Genomic DNA, 19,484 nt, shown 5'->3' with positions numbered 1-19,484 from the left:
TTTTGAGTGGAACTGCTGCTCCTTGGGTTTAGCATTAGCAGCTGCTTCCACTGATCGTCTCTCCTGGCTCTGCTATTTAGCCTGGCTCTAGTCTTCAGCCAGTGACAGCTGTCAATGTTTCTTGGTTGGATTCAGATCTCTCCTTGGATTTCTCTGATAGCCTGCCATTTCAGCAAAGATAAGTCATTGCTTGTTCTTTTGGTTGTCCACTTGCTGTGGACTTAGTCGTTCAGCTCATGTTATGTTTTTTCTTGTCCAGCTTGTCAGTATGATATATTCAGCTTAGCTGGAAGCTCTGGGGAAGCAGATTTTCCCCTCCACACCGTGAGTCGGTGTGGAGATTTTTTTGTAAACTCTGTGTGGATTTTTAGCTTTTAATACTGACCGCACAGTATACTTTCCTATCCTGTCTATCTAGTTAGTATTGGCCTCCTTTGCTAAATCTTGTTTTCATTCTGTGTATGTCATTTCCCTCTCCACTCACAGTCAATATTTGTGGGGGGCTATATTTCCTTTGGGGATTTTCTCTGAGGCAAGATAGCTTTCTGTTTCCATCTTTAGGGGTAGTTAGTTCTCAGGCTGTGACGAGGTGTCTATGGAGTGAGAGGAACATCCCACGGCTATTTCTAGTGTTGGTGTTAGGATCAGGAACTGCGGTTATTTTGCCCTGCACATTTATAGTGTATTCCTGATTGACTGCGGCGTATGTATATTTTCCTTTTTCCCTGTTTGTTATAACCGTGGGTACTGGTCTATTGCATTCACTGGGTGGTGGGTGATGGTATTCAGTCTAAGGCTGAATCAGGAGTTAGGGCGAGGGTGGAGGCCTGAACATACACACCTTCAGTGTAAACTTCAGGTAGAGGGTCAGACAGGATTTCCCTAGTCTGAGGGAAATTGCAGGGGCCCGGGTAATTAGCTCTCACCCTCATCTCCCCGTGACATTATAATTGGCCAAACAAACAAAAAAAAAATTCCATAACCCGCCAGTTGGAGGCGCTGTCCCTACAGGTCACTGAGTTGAGGGGAGCAGTGCAGCAACAGGGACTAGCAGTATCCAATATACAAGCTGGAGTGACAGGAGGAGTTAATGAGCCCAAGTTTCCTTTGCCTGAAAAATTTGCTGGGGAACGCAGTAAATTTGTTTATTTTCGTGAAGCTTGCAAACTGTATTTCCATATGTGCCCGATCTCCTCTGGTAATGAGGCTCAACGTGTGGGCCTGGTGTTATCATTATTAAGCGGGGATCCCCAAGCATGGGCATTTTCATTGCCGTCTGATTCCGCTGCATTTAACTCGGTGGAGAATTTCTTTTCTGCTCTAGGACACATTTACGACGATCCAGACAGAATGGCTCTAGCAGAATCTAAGTTACGCACTATTTGTCAGGGGGAGCGTGTTGCGGAGGATTACTGCTCGGAATTGTACGAGACTCCTACTTCACTAGATTCCGCTATAAGTCTTGTTGTCCGCATTGATCGCCGTTTGTGTCAGGGGAATCATGAGACGCCGCCTGTGGGTGAAGGTTTAGGTTCACGTGAGGTTGCTGCAGGTGAGCCCACGGAATCTATGCAAATCGCAGGGGTGTCACATGTTAAGAATCATACCCCTGTACTCAGGAAGCAGGGAGCCTGTTTTTTCTGCGATAAAACTGGTCATTTTGTTAATATCTGTCTTCTGCTATTAAAGAAAAACGCAACGGCGGAAAACTTCTCAGAGGGTGTGGAGGAGTCCAATCTGAGCTTATGTATATCCTCAATGATGGTTTCTCAGTGCATGCTCCCTGCCAAAGTTGTTGTCGCTCGTAGAGAGATACCAATCACTATTTTTGTGGATAGTGGTTCAGCCACAAATCTCATTGATGAGGAGTTTGCGTGCACTGCTGGTTTTAAGATTGAGATACTGCCTCATCCTATACGTGTGGTCACCATCAATTCTGCTCCTCTTCCACAGGGGGAGATTACTGAGTTTGTGGCTGAGGTTAAACTCCACATTGGGGTTCTTCATTTCGAGCAGGTCACATGTAAGGTGCTCAAGAGTCTTCCGGCACAATTGGTTCTGGGTTTTCCATGGTTGTCTACACACAACCCGGTGATTGACTGGAAAACTCAGGACATAATCCAGTGGAGTGATTTCTGTCAGGAGAATTGCCTGGCCACATGTGTGTCCGCTGTGACTTCAATCGTTCCTGAGTCACTTCAGGATTATGCGGATGTGTTCTCTGAGAAGGGTTGTTCAGAGTTGCCGCCACACCGCTCTTATGACTGTTCTATCAGGTTTAAACCAGGGGCCAAGTTGCCCAAAGCAAGGATGTTCAACATCTCCGGTCCGGAGAGACAAGCGCTCAAGGATTACATTTCTGAAAGTTTGAGCAAAGGGCACATCAGGCCGTCATCCTCGCCGGTGGCAGCAGGGTTCTTCTTCGTGAAGAAGAAAGATGGCGGATTACGCCCGTGTTTGGATTTCAGGGAGTTGAACCAGATTACGGTTCGTGATCCATACCCTATGCCACTGATACCTGACTTGTTCAACCAGGTGGCAGGTGCTAAGTGGTTTACCAAGCTTGACCTCAGGGGGGCGTACAACCTCATAAGAGTCCGTCAAGGTGATGAGTGGAAGACGGCTTTTAATACCCCTGAGGGTCATTTTGAAAATTTGGTGATGCCATTTGGGTTGACAAACGCACCTGCAGTGTTCCAACACTTCATCAATGATGTGTTCTCGCATGTTTTGGGGAGATTCGTTATCGTGTACCTAGATGACATCCTCATATTCTTGCGACCGTGATGCTCATTTAGATCATGTCAGGCAGGTGTTACAGCTTCTCAGAGAGAATAAGCTGTATGCTAAAATTGAGAAATGTGTATTTTTTGCTCAAGAGTTGCCGTTCTTGGGTTACATTGTGTCTGCTTCTGGTTTTAAAATGGACGCCGCTAAGGTGCAAGCGGTGCTGCATTGGGAACGTCCTGATAACCTGAAAGCACTTCAGCGGTTCCTGGGGTTTTCTAACTACTATAGGAAATTTATTAAGAATTTTTCTATCGTTGCTAAACCGCTAACTGACATGACTAAAAAGGGTACCAATTTCTCCGTTTGGCCTGAGGCTGCTGTTCGCGCATTTGAATTTCTCAAGAACAGTTTTGTTTCAGCCCCCATTCTTGTGCAACCAGACGTATCTACCGACCATAAGAATCTTCTGTATTTGGAGTCTGCCAAGCGTCTGTCTCCCAGGCAGGCTCGCTGGGCACTGTTTTTCACGCGGTTCAACTTTGTTGTCACTTACAGACCAGGGTCTAAAAACACTAAGGCGGATGCTCTGTCCAGGTGTTTTCCGGGGGAGAACCTCGGGAAGACCCAGTACCCATTCTCCAAAAGGGTGTTGTGGTTTCGGCTCTCACTACCGAGGTTGAGGTTGAGATTGCCGAGGCTCAGGAGGAGGTACCATCTGAGCTTCCCATTAACAAATCATTTGTACCGCTTCATCTCCGCCTAAAGGTGTAGGCGGAGCATCATGATACTGTCCTGGCTGGCCACCCATGGGTTAGAGGTACTTTGGAGTTGGTGTCATGTCGGTTTTGGTGGCCCAAAATCCGACAGGACGTGGTCTCATATGTGTCAGCTTGCACCACGTGCGCTAGGGCGAAGACGCCCCGCTCCCGTCCTGTTGGCACATTACTTCCTCTGGAGGTGCCTAGTAAGCCATGGATGGAAATATCCATGGATTTCATCACTAATTTGCCTCCCTCAGCTGGGAACACGGTCATTTTGGTGATTGTGGATCGGTTTTCAAAAAAGTTGCACTTTGTGTCTTTGCCTTCTTTACCTAACGCTAAAACTCTTGCTCAGGTGTTTGTACCGGAGGTGGTCAGGCTTCATGGAGTTCCGTCTGACATCGTGTCAGATAGGGGTACTCAGTTTGTAGCTAAATTTTGGAAAGCATTTTGCTCACGGCTGGGGATCAAGTTGTCTCATTCGTCTGCGTTTCATCCCCAGTCAAATGGTCAGACCGAGCGTATGAACCAAAATTTGGAGCAGTACTTGCGCTGCTTTGTCTCTGATAACCAGGAGGAGTGGTCTACCTTTCTTCCTTTGGCTGAGTTTGCCATCAATAATCACCACCAGGAGTCGTCTGGGGAGTCTCCGTTTTTTTGTGTTTACGGGCTACATCCTCAGTTTTGAGTCAGACAGAGAGGCTCTTCCGGCATTCCGGAGGAAGACCAGTTAGGAACACAATTGTCATCAGTCTGGAGGAGAGTGAAACAGCGCCTGTTGAGTGTGGGTGCTAGGTACAAACGTGTGGCTGACAGTAGGCGTGTGCCAGGTCCGGACCTGAGTGTGGATGACTGGGTGTGGTTATCCACAAAAAACATAAGACTCAAGATACCATCCCTTAAATTGGGTCCACGGTTTATTGGTCCGTTTAGGGTCACAGCCGTCATTAACCCAGTAGCGTACCGATTGGAACTCCCTACGGTGTATAAAATACACGTGTTCCACAGGTCTCTTCTTAAGAAGGTGGTGGGTTCTGTGGACGCGGCGCCTATGCCACCTCCTGTCTTGGTGGATGGTAACCTAGAATTTGAAGTCTCCAGGGTGGTTGACTCTCGTATGGTGCGCCGCACTTTACAATACTTGGTTGACTGGCGTGGTTATGGGCCTGAGGAGAGGTCCTGGGTACAAGCCTCGGACATTTATGCGGATCGGCTGGTCAGGTGTTTTTATCGTTGCCATCCGGACAAGCCGGGTCCTATAAGCCGTGAGGGCCCTTCGGTCCCTCGTAGAAGGCGGGGTACTGTCATGTCGGACACTGTTCAGACCAGGTCATCTGACAGACAGCGGTAATTCCGCATTTGACCACTGTTTCCTCATTGGCGTCGGCTAGTTTTCGTCTGGCTGCTCTGGGGTTAATTTATCTGATCCTCGGATTGGAAGCTGGGCCATGCCCATTTCCTTTAAATGGTTCTCCTGATCTTTGGGCGTTGCCGATTATAGCTTGTCTTATCCGTTATCTCGGTCCGGAGTGTAGAGCTGGTTGTTGGAGAATCGTTGCTGGTGGTGTATTTACCTTTGTCTTATTTACTCCTACCTATATTTGTATTTATTTTGCCCTGCACATTTATAGTGTATTCCTGATTGACTGCGGCGTACATATATTTTTCTTTTTCCCTGTTTGTTATAACCGAGGGTACTGGTCTATTGCATTCACTGGGTGGTGGGTGGTTGTATTCAGTCTAGGGCTGAATCAGGAGTTAGGGCGAGGGTGGAGGCCTGAACATGCACACCTTCAGTGTAAACTTCAGGTAGAGGGTCAGACAGGATTTCCCTAGTCTGAGGGAAATTGCAGGGGCCCGGGTTATTAGCTCTCACCCTCATTATCTCCCCATGACAGGTAATTTAGATACTGTACTCATAGTTGTCAGTGTTGGATGCTGTAGTTGTGAGTGGTGACATGAATTGTATTTGACACAGTCTATTATTTCTCAGAAATCATAGCATTGTTACCTTGTGGAACTTCTGGATAACGGCTTTTTCTTCTTGAAACTTTTAAGAATCAATTTAATTTAAAAATATGAAAAGTTTTTTTATTAACGTAACTTCAGTATCTTGATTGAAGTCTTCATTCCCTATTCTATACCAAATCTGGTAATTTTCCTAACCTATAATATCATTGCTTATCATAGCAATCAATAATATCCATATAATTATTATCAGAATATTAATATGGAATTCATATTTGGAAAAATAAAATAGTAATAATAATAAGAAGAAATGTTAATACATTATTAACCATATTCTTCATGTGATAGGACATTTGTATGTCATAAGTGTAATTTCTTTTTGAACCCATAGATGTCAGTGTGTCTTTCATGTAATAAGTGCTGATATTTATTATTAAAATAGACCAATAATATGTAAGAATGTGTAGCCATGAACCAAAATAAGAATATATATATGAATAAATGAATGAATGAATGAGTGAAAGAATTGTTGTATTTAACTCAGAATTGAAATCATATGATCACTATTTTGATAAATCATAATGAATTACCCTAACGTTAAAAAATACTTTATTGTTAAAACCAGGGCAGACTGCCACAACCCAACCTAAACACACCCAAACAAACAGTGCTCAAACAAATATAAACCCAAATAAAGGGGATGTAAATCTAGATGACCCTATCACCGGCTTCTATGATGCCCCTGCCTAGCTGCGGAGGTTGGCACCCTAGGGGGGAGCGTAGTGGCGCCCCCGCTCCTCGATGGCTATCCCTGGTGGCCCTGATGCACCCTACCGCCGCTAGTGAGAGCCTCTACCCGTGCTCTAAAGGATCCTCTACCACTAGACAGAGGTCTACCTATGCTAGGGACACACTAGATCCCCAAGATTAAAAACATTGTATAAACACTTGGCATATATCAATAGGAACACCGATAGTAGTCCTCTGGGAGGTATTTGGATGTATCAGTCTCAGGAGTCTACAAATCAATCTAACGAACAGCCCCTCCAATAAAACTGGGGTTATAAGGTCACCTCTGTATAGTGCATGCATATGATCACAATTAGACACAATGCTCAATACCTGTCTAGATATTCAATTAGATGTCCTTATCTTCTACTAATTCACTTGATGTATAATAGATTAGAGTGATTGTATATTATTGTATATATTATTTAGTTACATCTCTTATACCAATAGACTCAATATTCATATCCATCCAATGAAATATAGGAAAAACGGATACTCATCTCCTGATCCCGCGGTAGTTCCCCACATGCCCTTATTCATTTAACACCTCTACGCGTTTCGCCCATTTGGGCTCGTCAGGAGGTCCGATAGAGAGATAATTCGTGTCTTAACTGATGGTAAGCCAGTGAATTAGTAGAAGATAAGGACATCTAATTGAATATCTAGACAGGTATTGAGCATTGTGTCTAATTGTGATCATATGCATGCACTATACAGAGGTGACCTTATAACCCCAGTTTTATTGGAGGGGCTGTTCGTTAGATTGATTTGTAGACTCCTGAGACTGATACATCCAAATACCTCCCAGAGGACTACTATCGGTGTTCCTATTGATATATGCCAAGTGTTTATACAATGTTTTTAATCTTGGGGATCTAGTGTGTCCCTAGCATAGGTAGACCTCTGTCTAGTGGTAGAGGATCCTTTAGAGCACGGGTAGAGGCTCTCACTAGCGGCGGTAGGGTGCATCAGGGCCACCAGGGATAGCCATCGAGGAGCGGGGGCGCCACTACGCTCCCCCCTAGGGTGCCAACCTCCGCAGCTAGGCAGGGGCATCATAGAAGCCGGTGATAGGGTCATCTAGATTTACATCCCCTTTATTTGGGTTTATATTTGTTTGAGCACTGTTTGTTTGGGTGTGTTTAGGTTGGGTTGTGGCAGTCTGCCCTGGTTTTAACAATAAAGTATTTTTTAACGTTAGGGCAATTCATTATGATTTATACTTATTCCCCTACTATATGAAATTTTCCAAGGACTATTCACTATTTTGATAAAGCAATATTCTTATATTAGACATTACTTTATTAAATATTGTTTTTTTTTTCTTGAGATAAAAAATAAAAATTAAGAATAAAAATGAAGAAAAAATGAAAAATGAAAAAGAAAAATGAGAATAAAAATAAAAATAAGAATAAAAATAAGGCCTTATATGTTGATGATAAATGATGAGGTTATGTCTCAGTAACACATTCCTTAATATTTTCCTTATCTAGATGTTGTCATAACCTTGGATTATCAAAATATTGAAATTATGCAACTTTGCATATAATATCCTTCATTAGAGAAAAAAATTACTTTTATAATACTTAATGTTATTATACCCAATAGTACCTTATTAATATTTCTTCTTCATTAACATGTGTGAAGAGATATTGATGAAATGTGATGATGTAATCTGGATCAAAAACACATTTCCCCATTAATATCAACAAATATTATTTTATGAAAAAAATTAATTTGTAAAAACCAAAATTAAAAATAATTAGTTTTATAATTGTCATATCAGTTTGTGCCATATATTTGTTTGAAGATGTGTACCCATCTACGTAACTAAAAAACACTGAATATCAAAAAATTATCATTTGTAAAAATGTTCTAAATGTAGATTTTCTTGATAAACCATATTGATGTGTGATTACACTTATTCACTATTAACTAAATCAAGAAATAATAATTACTAAAGAAATATATAAATATATGTTGAGTAAATAATATTTAAATATAACTTAATATTGTAATAAATTTACTGAATCTTATTATTTTCTCTTACACACAAGGTTTTTCTTTCTCTCGAAACACCATAAATCATGAGGCCTCTTACATACTGTACATTCCACACTAGTCTTACGTTACACTTCACTCTTACATTACCTTCACTCTTAGCAGCTGCTCATTCGCTCATCTGTCATCTGTCACTCAGACTGTGACACACATAGAAGTTCACAATACATATATCACATGCAAAGAATAAGGAAACAAGTATATTAACCCAAAATATTGTATCCTAATTATCAATCAATGCGCATTGTAATCTATTAAATTTAGTATTCTAATATTTATTTGAATATTCCCCAAATACATATTATCTTCAGGAACGCTATGTTCTAACCTATAGATAAGACTCATCCATTTGAATGTAAAGGCTTAGAAGCTTTCTAAATTCTTCTTACACTAAAACAAGGGTATTTGTTCCACAGCTATTTCTGGTACAGGGCCTGGAACTTCTAAAGATTCTTCTTACAGCTCCAAGTTAAAACAAGAGAGTGTGACATGTCACGACATGCAGTAAAGGAAAAAAAACCTATATATTATTATCCCCATGCAAAGGGAAAAAAAAACAAGTTTTAGATTGTTACTGAACAAGAATTACAGTACATAAATTTTAGATTGTTAGTTATATATTATTTATTTTAAATGTTAAATATATAAAATCATGCAGTTATTATAGCTTCCTGTGTAAATAAAACATAAATTCATGTAAGAAGGTTTTTTGTTCAATTCCTATTTTGAAATGAAAGCTCTAAGGAAAAATAAAAGATAAAGTTAATTTCATATTTACTCAGAAACAAAATAATTTAAATATGTTATACATATGTATATATTTAATAAATGTAATTAATGTAATTCTAAGTATTATTACTGGAGTAAATTCTAATTATTTCATTATATATATATATATATATATATATATATATACAAAAATACAGTTAATATAATCTCTACTTATACAAATATGCTACAGTATTTACTGTATACTATATTAATATATATAAACATAACTATATTGTATAAAATAATTACATATTAATAAATAATACATTGTATGACTCATTTACACATGATATAATTAAATTTTTAGCCAATTCCTAAACCAAAATTTACCTCTCTGTCGATAATCTGTTGGAAAGCTCTATTTAATAAGGTCATCTTTAAACTTATGAGCTGTGAAAATGGAGTGTTCAGTTGAGCAGCCCCTATGCTCATCTGTTTCCGTCTGTCAATTTCCGCCATCTTTACAGACAGATCTGAACCTTCAGCTTTTAACCCTTTCAGAGGAACTTCTTTAATGGACTCATAGGGTTTGTAGCAAATATGTAATTTTCTTCGTACTTCATAGATTTGATTTTGGGTCAGTTTTGGAGATTTTGATTTTGGCTTCTGATAAGATATAATTCTGCTTGGTTTCAAAAACTTAGTATGATTTGTTTTCCTTTCAAGATTCTCATGTTTTCTAGAAAAATCAAGGGATTGTGCACATTCATATAAAGAATCTTTTTGTGAAGCAATAACACGAGATACAAGATTTAGGAATCTAAATCTGTTTACAAAACAATTTATCATTGATTGTTTATTGGAATTAGTACTGATCATTTTGTACACCGTTTCAAAAATAGACATGAATGTAAAAGTACATTCTTTCCGGCCAATCCTCAATTTTAGAAGAATATCAAGATCTGGATAATTTTCTTTTAATCCACAAAATATCAAAAATTTTTATCTTTCTACATCAGTCATTTCTTCATGGAACTCATCATCCTGCATTTTTAATGAGAATTTTCTGGAGAAACTTACTGGTAGTCAAATTTTAAATAATTGATTTTTCTCTTGATTAGTCAAATCAAACTTATCAGCAAAACTTTCAAATATCTCTGAATTTCTGCATACATGAATTTTGTCATCATATGCAGGAATGATTTTGCATAATTTTAACCCTTTCACGACATGCGCCGTACATGTACTGCGCATGCCGTGTCTCCCCCTTTGATGTGGGCTCCGGCGCTGAGCCCGCATCAAAGTCGCGACATGTCAGCTGTTTTGTACAGCTGACATGTGCGCGCAATAGCGGCGGTTGAAATGGCTATTCACCCGCCGCTATTCACCTGTTAAATGCTGCTGGCAAACGCAGACAGCGGCATTTAACTACCGCATCCGGCCGGGCATCCGGAAATGACGTCATCGCCGACCCCTGTCACATGATCGGGGGTCGGCGATGTGTCAGAACAGTAACCATAGAGGTCCTTGAGACCTCTATGGTTACTGATGCCGGCCTGCTGTGAGCGCCCCCCTGTGGTCGGCGCTCACAGCACACCTGCATTTCAGCTACATAGCAGCGATTTGATGATCGCTGCTATGTAGCTGAGCCGATCCAGTTGTGCCAGCTTCTAGCTTCCCATGGAAGTTATTGAAGCATGGCACAAGTAAAAAAAAAATGTTTTTAAAAATATGAAAAAAATATAAAAAATATAAAAGTTGAAATCACCCCCCTTTCGCCCCATCCTAAATAAAACAATAAAAAAAAATCAAACATACACATATTTGGTATCGCCGCGTTCAGAATCGCCCGATCTATCAACTAAAAAAAATCATTAACCTGATCGCTAAACAGCGTAGCGAGAAAATAATCCGAAACGCCAGAATTACATTTTTTTTGGTCGCCGCGACATTGCATTAAAATAGAATAACGGGCGATCAAAAGAACGTATCTGCACCTAAATGGTATCATTAAAAACATCAGCTCAGCACGCAAAAAATTAGCCCTCACCCGACCCAAGATCACGAAAAATGGAGACGCTACTGGTATCGGAAAATGGCACTTTTTTTTTTTTAAGCAAAGTTTTGAATTTTTTTTCACCACTTGGATAAAAAATAAACTAGACATGTTAGGTGTCTATGAACTCGTAATGACCTAGAGAATCATAATGGCAGGTCAGTTTTAGCATTTAGTGAAGCTAGCAAAAAAGCCAAACAAAAAACCAGTGTGGGATTGCACTTTTTTTGCAATTTCACCGCACTTGGAATTTTTTTCCCGTTTTCTAGTAAAAGACATGGTAAAACTAATGGTGTTGTTCAAAAGTAAAACTCGTCCCGCAAAAAATAAGCCCTCACATGGCCATATTGACGGAAAAATAAAAAAGTTATGGCTCTGGGAAGGAGGGAAGTGAAAAACGAAAACGCAAAAACGAAAAAGGGCCGCGACTTGAAGGGGTTAACAAGATTTTCCTAGATTTAGTTTGGGATTGGGCTTCTGAGCCGTCTTCTATTTTTAGTGACCCTTCTACATCTGTCCCTCGTACATCATCGTTGTCAGTTGTCATGTCTCCTACATGTCCTCCATCTTGTTTTTCATCATGAGACACAAAGTCAAGGTCACCTTGAGTGGCCGCCATTACAGACATGTGCGTCACATCTTCCTCTTCCTCACTCTTCACATTACAGTCAATCTTGGGAACATCATTAGTTTCCTTAGAAATTCTTTCTACACAATCTTTTTTGGACTTTTCTGTAACAAACTCGTGAAATACATTAATCATATGTAATATATTTTTCAGTTGCTCTTTTTCTTTTTTGCTAGATACTAGCTTAGAATCTATCTTTAAATTTGCTATTTTGCATTCTGCAAATAAAGAAAGCCAAAATATTTCTATGCTAGATTTGTACGAACTTACAAATTCTATCTGACTTGATTTAGCATATGAATTAATTAAATCCATTTCTTAACTTAAGTTCCTTTGAAATATCTCAGCTTGTCTTTACAACGCTGGACTCTGGACTTCAGCACGGCTATTTTCAGCACGTCTGTCTTCAGCACTTCCAGTGCTAGTGCTTGTCAATCCATCTGACACCTGATAAAATCTCCGTAATTCGTAGGCTCTTGTATGAGATCTTTGTGACTTGAAGTTTTGAAGTGAAAATCCTGAATACTTGCACAATATCTAGCAAATCAACGCTTCACTTGTCCCTGTGTGCAAGAAGAAGGAGGTTCACGCAAAACTAGCACAGAAAATCAAAACTGGCTGGCATGGCCAATGTTAAATATGCTTATTTTGCACATTTATTTAATCAAGACTATTCGCCAGGTGCATTACTCTTAAAGAAAAATGTCATGATATTATTTCTCTCTCCTCCAATGTGCATTCACATCAGAGGAGAAATTAAATGGGAAATTTGACTTTTTTTTTTTTTGCAGTCGCCGTTATTAATGGAATCGCAACACTGGGGTCGGTAAAAACCAACCCGAATCATGTTCTCTGGGGTCTCAGCTACCCCCGGTAGCCAAGACCCTCGACGCTGGGGGCGCTATACACTTATCTCTCAGCACCGATAAAAAGCGGCGCTGACAAATAAGTACCCTTAACTGCCGCCGTTAAAAGGCGTATCGGCGGTCGTTAAGGGGTTAAATCACATCCCATTCAAAATAAAAAAAATAATAAGAAGTACACATATCTGGTATTTCTGCGTTCAGAATCACCCGTTCTATCAATTTGTAAAAATAATTAGATGAGTAAACTGTGTAATGAAAATAAAAAGCTGAAACGCCCGAATTATGTTGTTTTGGTCACCACAACATTGTATTATATTGTAATAGTGGGCAATCAAAACATTGTATGTATACCAAAATGGTATAAAAAAAAACAACATTATCTCGGCATGCATAAAATAAGCCCTTACCAGCCCCAGATCAAGAAAAATGGAGACGCTACGGGTCTTAGAAAATGACGCAATTTTTTTATTTTACTTTATTTATTTATGTTTTTTACAAACTTTGGATTTTTTTTCGATAAATAAAAAAAGAACCTAGACCTGTCTGGCATCTACGAACTCGTAAAGACCTTGAGAATCGTATTGACATGTCAGTTTTAGAATTTGGTGAACAGGGTTAAAACCCCCCCAAAAAAAACACAATTATGGAATTGCACTTTTTTTTTCCAGTTTCACCACACTTGGAATTTTTTCCCTGTTTTCCAGTAACCTATATGGTAAAAGCAATGGGGACGTTCAAAAGCACAACTCGTCCCACAAAAAACAAGACCATATTGACAGAAAAAAAAGTTATGGCTGTGGGAAGAAGGGGAGGAAAAAACAAACGCAAAGACAAAAATGGGCTGCGGCATGAAGGGTTAAAAATGCACACAGATAAGTGTGATGCACAGTGTCTGGCTTATAGCCTATTGATAAAACCCATACCATTAGTTTAGTCGGGCTGCCTGTGGTTGCTCCATCAGTATTTTGCACCTATGATGCCCCCGCCTTTATCATCGGGGTCTGCAACATCCTGCTAGTGTATTGGTAATCTGACCTGGAGTTGGTAAGGCTGTTTTCTTGTTATTTTCTGCGTTGATATTACCGCCATATGGTGACATACAGTGGCATAACATACAAGTGATCACAGTACAGTTATATATAGGCATTTACAGCTGACGTTCTTTCTGATAGAGTCGTTTAATTTTCATGTGTTTTCCATTTGACCCAGACCAACATGACAACTTCTTCCAGCCAGGACTCGTCTGCAGAGAATACAACAAAGACATTTGACTTCTCACATTTCCAGAACGGCACCATCTATTCTCAACTGGCACATATGCCTCATCCTACGGATACCCAAATACTGAGCCACTGCTGCAGTATGTGTCCCTATTACTGCATCGGCTGTTTGGCACAATATAACAGCGCTCCTCTTAGTGCCCCACATAATACTGCCAACCCCTGTGCCCCTTAAATAGTAATAATGCCTCCTTTGTGCCCTCAATGAAAAAATATTAATGCCCTGTGCAAAGGCCTTAAAAAAATCGTGTTCAACTTTTGCCCCTTTGACGGCCACAATACTCGGAGTGCTTGCGTAACAATAATGCTTAACATTTGATAATGTCCAGAGTCTCGCAATGTACAGCTCCTCTATATACAGTATGGTGGTCCCACAGCTCCTCTATATACAGTATGGTGGTCCCACAGCTCCTCTATATACAGTATGGTGGTCCCACAGCTTCTTTATACAGAGTATGGTGGGTCCACAGCTCTTTTATACAGAGTATGATGTCCCTACGGCACCTTTATACAGAATATGATGTCTCATAGATTCCTTATACACAGTATAATGGTCCCAACAAAAGCTCTCTCACGGTATCATGGCCCCCACAGTAGGACTCACACTGTATAATAAGAGATATCCGTAGGCACTACTATTACGGGTGGTGCGCAAGTAGGTGCCCAAACCATATAATCTTGAAAAATAACTTGGCACACACGTGGACTGATGCTGAGTGAAAATTTAATAAAGAGAGTACATACAGACGTTTCGGTCAAAGACCTTCTTCAATGTACTGAACAAAAATAATAACAATAGAACATAATAAATAAGGTATGTACAAAATACATGGAATGCATATAATAAATAAATTCGTGGTCTTTTGTAATTTCAAGCTGAATAAAGGAAATAAACTGCTGAAGGCTTGTCATGTGCTTGAATTGCCACTGTCTTGTACTGTGCAGTTTAGAGAGAAACGTGCCAATACTCATGCACAAAAGTTATAAATGTTATGGAGGACTGGTGCCCTGGTGACCGTGGGAGTGAGGGGTAAGGAATGATGAGTACAAAGCGGAAGAGAGCTTACCCTCTCACAAGTTAATTTGTCTGTTACTCAGATACGTGAGGAAAAGAAGGGGGGAACCTGTAGACGTATATAAAATAATTATAAACCTATGGTGGTCTATGCTGGCATATTGTGCAGATAGAGCTGCATGACATACCCCTTATAGGCTCCGTCAGGAGTAATCATGAGCTGTGCAGCATATCCGCTGTGGAGGAAAGAGGAGTACATATTGCTAAAGAGGCACTCGCCTGTAAAGTGCAGTCTGTGATCCGGTCCAGTGCTTACCTATATTGGTCCTCTCAGGACGCGGCATCCACCGCTAGTCCTCTGTGTAAGGAGGCAGTGGTGTAAGTGCCGTGAGTGAGCGCGTTATGAAGCGCGCTACCGGAAGTGGCTAACTGGAAGTGCCCCTGCGCTGTGAGTATCCTGATTCATGCGTGTCATTACCGCTGAAGTAGGTGGGGCCATGCGTTCCACTGTGAGTCTGCGTGGTGAGGCTGTGCCAGAGATAATGGGAAACAGGACCCGCTCATCCAGAGAAATCCTGTTTTGTGATCTTATTTTGTGACCGATTTCTCAAAAATAGAGGTGATCCATTGGGTGTGAGCTAGATAGAAGTATCTTAGTATAGCCGATTCTGCGGAAAGAAATAGTAAAGTTAGAATCGGTTCACAGATACAGCGGTACATTAATCAACAATGTTCTGCAATAAAGGTGGCAATGTAAAAGTCCCATTTAAAACTCTTCCGAAGTCATAGTCCACTGGATACCTGTATCTTTTTAAGAAAGGAAGGATTGAATGTCATAGTCTCTGTTCATACCCCTTGGGGTCAGAGTTTGCAATTCGTGTATCCAGTAAGCCTCCCTTTTTTTGAGTAGGCTCACTCTATCCCCCCCTCTTCGTGGTGCTGTTACTTGTTCAATTACTTGAAATCTTAATTGGGCTATTGTGTGGCCCTTTGTGATGAAGTGGTATGGGATGGGTAGTAGAGTATTTTTACACCTAATCGTGGACTTATGCTTCGAGATCCTCTGTTTGATGGGTTGAGTGGTCTCCCCCACATAATACAGTCCGCATGGGCATTTAATTATGTATACCACATACGTTGAGTCACATGTGAAGAAACCCTTGATTGGATATTCCTTGCCATTATGTGGGTGGCGTATAGTTGTGCCCCTTTGTATGTTATTACATTGTGTGCATTGGAGACATGGAAATGTACCTGTCCTTGGATTGGTTAGGAAGCGTTGTCTGGGTATGGTATGTGTGCTCCCTATGTCTGCTCTCACTAACATGTCACGTATGTTGCGCGGTCTCCGGAAGCAGGGGAGGAAAGGTTCAACAAATTCTCTGATCCCTGGGTGGGCTGCTCCCAGAATATGCCAGTGGCGTCGAATTGTCCTGTGAAGTAGATAGGCTTGGGGGTGATAGTTGTGGACAAAGGGGATGCGATGTTTAGTATCGCTCTTCTTTTTCGAGGCGGGATTTGTGGTGGTGGTACCTAGAGTATGCGGGGGGGTAGCCCCTCTCTAGGAATTTTGTCCGCATCTCCTCTAGTCGTAGGCTCTGTAGGTCCCTGTTTGTGACTATTTTTTGGACTCTCTGGAATTGGGATTTTGGAATAGATTCTTTCATTCTTGTGGGGTGAAAGCTGTCATAGTGTAAAAGACTATTGCGGTCTGTTGGTTTAACATGTAGGTCAGTGGAGAGTTCACCAGCGCTATTTTTGACTATTGTAGTATCTAAGAAGTGAACTCGATCCCGGTCATATGTGATTGTGAAGTCCAGACCTGGCCAGGAAGTTTTCAGGACCTCAAAGAAGGATAGTAGTGTTGCTTCTGGACCATTCCAGATACAAAATATGTCATCAATGTACCTTTTCCACACTATGGAATGTGTGCGGAAAAGGTCATTGACATATATGACACTGCCCTCATAGTCAGCCATATAGGCGTTTGCATACGGTGGTGCTGCGTTACTGCCCATCGCGGTACCCCTCTTCTGTAGGTAGAATTTATCCTCGAACAAAAAATAGTTTTTCGTCAGTATCAAGGATAATAATTCACAGCACAGGTTGGTCTGGTCTGAATCTAAGTCAGAAGTACATAGTAGCTTTCTTACTGAGTTGATACCTTCCTCATGAGGTATGGACGTGTATAAGTCCTTCACGTCAAATGTGACCAGATAGGCCTCTACTGGGATGGTTTGGAGCTCATCTATAAGTTTTAGGAAGGCCCCTGTGTCTAGTAAAAAAGAGGGGGTTTGCTTGATCATGGGAGTAAGGATTTTCTCTAAGTATCTGGATATTGGTGACAGTATGGAATCTGTTGATGCTACTATGGGTCTCCCTGGTGGGTTTGATAGGCTTTTGTGAATTTTTGGGAGTACGTAGAACACTGGCGTGATGGGGTTTTGTTTGGACAGAAATTCACATGTCTTTTGGTCTAATATTTTCAGTTCTCTATACTTAGTGAGTGTACTCTGTATTTCCTCCCTGATCTTATTGGTTGGATCTCTTTCTAGTGGTCTGTAGATAGAATTGTCATTTAACTGGCGGTAGACTTCCTGTATGTATGTAGACTTATCTAATACAACTATGGCTCCCCCCTTATCTGCTGGTTTTACTATTATTTCCTTATCTGCCTGTAGAGAGTTGAGTGCTTGTTGGTCCAAGGCCGTGAGGTTGGAAGGAGCGTACAATCTGCCTCTGTCTAAATCACTCCTTAGTTTCTGGAAGGAGTCGTTCACTAGTGAGATAAATGTTTCTAGTGCCGGGGAGCCTATCGGTGGTCTGTAATTGCTCTTGTTTCTCAGGCCTAAGTTCCTTGCAGTGAGGAGTCGATCTTCTACAGTGTTCGGGGGTGGGTTGTCAGTTATCAGACCTGAGAAGTGTAATTTCAGTCTGAGGGATCTGTAGAATCTCTGTAGATCCATATCTAAGTTAAATGTGTTTAGTCTATAACTGGGGCAAAAGGATAACCCTTTTTGAAGTACCTGGTGTTCTGCTATGCTCAATGATTTTGAGGAAATGTTTATCACCAGGGGGTTCCTACCTGAGAGCGGGTTATCCTTGTGAAGTCCGTATTTCTTTGACCGTCCCTTTCCTCTACGGGTCCTCTTCTTCTCGACTGTCTCCTTCCTCGTCCTAAAAAACGACCTGGTGGTAGTCTCTCCCGTCGTTCTTGATCTGATCCTGATGTCGAGTTGTCTGTTGTAGATCTGTAGTTGGAGCGTATGGAGAAGGTCCCGGAGCTGGAGTTGTCGCGCCATTTGTAGACTTTATTCTGTTCGTAATCTTCTGCGTCCCTAATGAATTTTGACCTTTTCCTTGCTTCCGTGTCCCGTCTATGTTGTTCGATGGTGGTGTTGATACGATTTTTCAGGTCCTGAAGCTCGTCCGGGGTGGATGATGACGCCAGCTGCTGTTCGATATTCTTGATACGTTCCTTACTCTCCGCAATCCCTCTGTGTAAATGTTCCAGGGTTAGTGTCATGAGATCAAAAGAACATTTGTTTAAAATTCTTTCAAAACGAGAACAAAAATCGGGAGAGTCACTGAAGAGGGTAGGACGGAGGGGGACCCTGAGTCCCCTCGGAATCCTCTGGACCTTGAGGTACTCCGTAAGAGTTGCACAGTGCAGCTCTGAATTTGTGCTCCGTCTTAGTTCCCTCTCCAGATCTCGTCCCCTTGTTTCCTTAGGAGGAACTCTAAGAAAATCGGTGGATGTGGTAGTTTGTGCAATGATATTGGTGGTTTCTTCAGTATTGTACGAAAACGTGAGAGATGACATGACCAAAATAGTGTGCTCTTACGTAAGGGTTGTGGTTATAAGAGATATCCGTAGGCACTACTATTACGGGTGGTGCGCAAGTAGGTGCCCAAACCATATAATCTTGAAAAATAACTTGGCACACACGTGGACTGATGCTGAGTGAAAATTTAATAAAGAGAGTACATACAGACGTTTCGGTCAAAGACCTTCTTCAATGTACTGAACAAAAATAATAACAATAGAACATAATAAATAAGGTATGTACAAAATACATGGAATGCATATAATAAATAAATTCGTGGTCTTTTGTAATTTCAAGCTGAATAAAGGAAATAAACTGCTGAAGGCTTGTCATGTGCTTGAATTGCCACTGTCTTGTACTGTGCAGTTTAGAGAGAAACGTGCCAATACTCATGCACAAAAGTTATAAATGTTATGGAGGACTGGTGCCCTGGTGACCGTGGGAGTGAGGGGTAAGGAATGATGAGTACAAAGCGGAAGAGAGCTTACCCTCTCACAAGTTAATTTGTCTGTTACTCAGATACGTGAGGAAAAGAAGGGGGGAACCTGTAGACGTATATAAAATAATTATAAACCTATGGTGGTCTATGCTGGCATATTGTGCAGATAGAGCTGCATGACATACCCCTTATAGGCTCCGTCAGGAGTAATCATGAGCTGTGCAGCATATCCGCTGTGGAGGAAAGAGGAGTACATATTGCTAAAGAGGCACTCGCCTGTAAAGTGCAGTCTGTGATCCGGTCCAGTGCTTACCTATATTGGTCCTCTCAGGACGCGGCATCCACCGCTAGTC

General features: G+C 41.1%; 2 protein-coding genes across 2 annotated transcripts in view; one reads left to right on the top strand and one right to left on the bottom strand.

The window, feature by feature from the left end:
* Window positions 1-19,484, top strand: part of LOC143783366 (uncharacterized) — a 140,528-nt gene that overhangs the window by 51,867 nt on the left and 69,177 nt on the right. The window lies entirely within an intron of this gene.
* Window positions 14,693-18,918, bottom strand: LOC143783365 (uncharacterized). The gene is made up of 2 exons (XM_077271774.1): window positions 17,951-18,918; window positions 14,693-15,533 (listed from the first exon to the last, which is right to left on the bottom strand). Exons 1-2 carry the CDS (start codon window positions 18,686-18,688, stop codon window positions 15,519-15,521), a joined length of 753 nt encoding a protein of 250 aa, XP_077127889.1. The 5' UTR covers window positions 18,689-18,918; the 3' UTR covers window positions 14,693-15,518.

The sequence above is a fragment of the Ranitomeya variabilis genome, chromosome 6 (genome assembly GCF_051348905.1).
Source record: "Ranitomeya variabilis isolate aRanVar5 chromosome 6, aRanVar5.hap1, whole genome shotgun sequence".
NCBI lineage: Eukaryota > Metazoa > Chordata > Amphibia > Anura > Dendrobatidae > Ranitomeya > Ranitomeya variabilis.
This window is presented reverse-complemented; position numbering and strand designations above follow the sequence as displayed.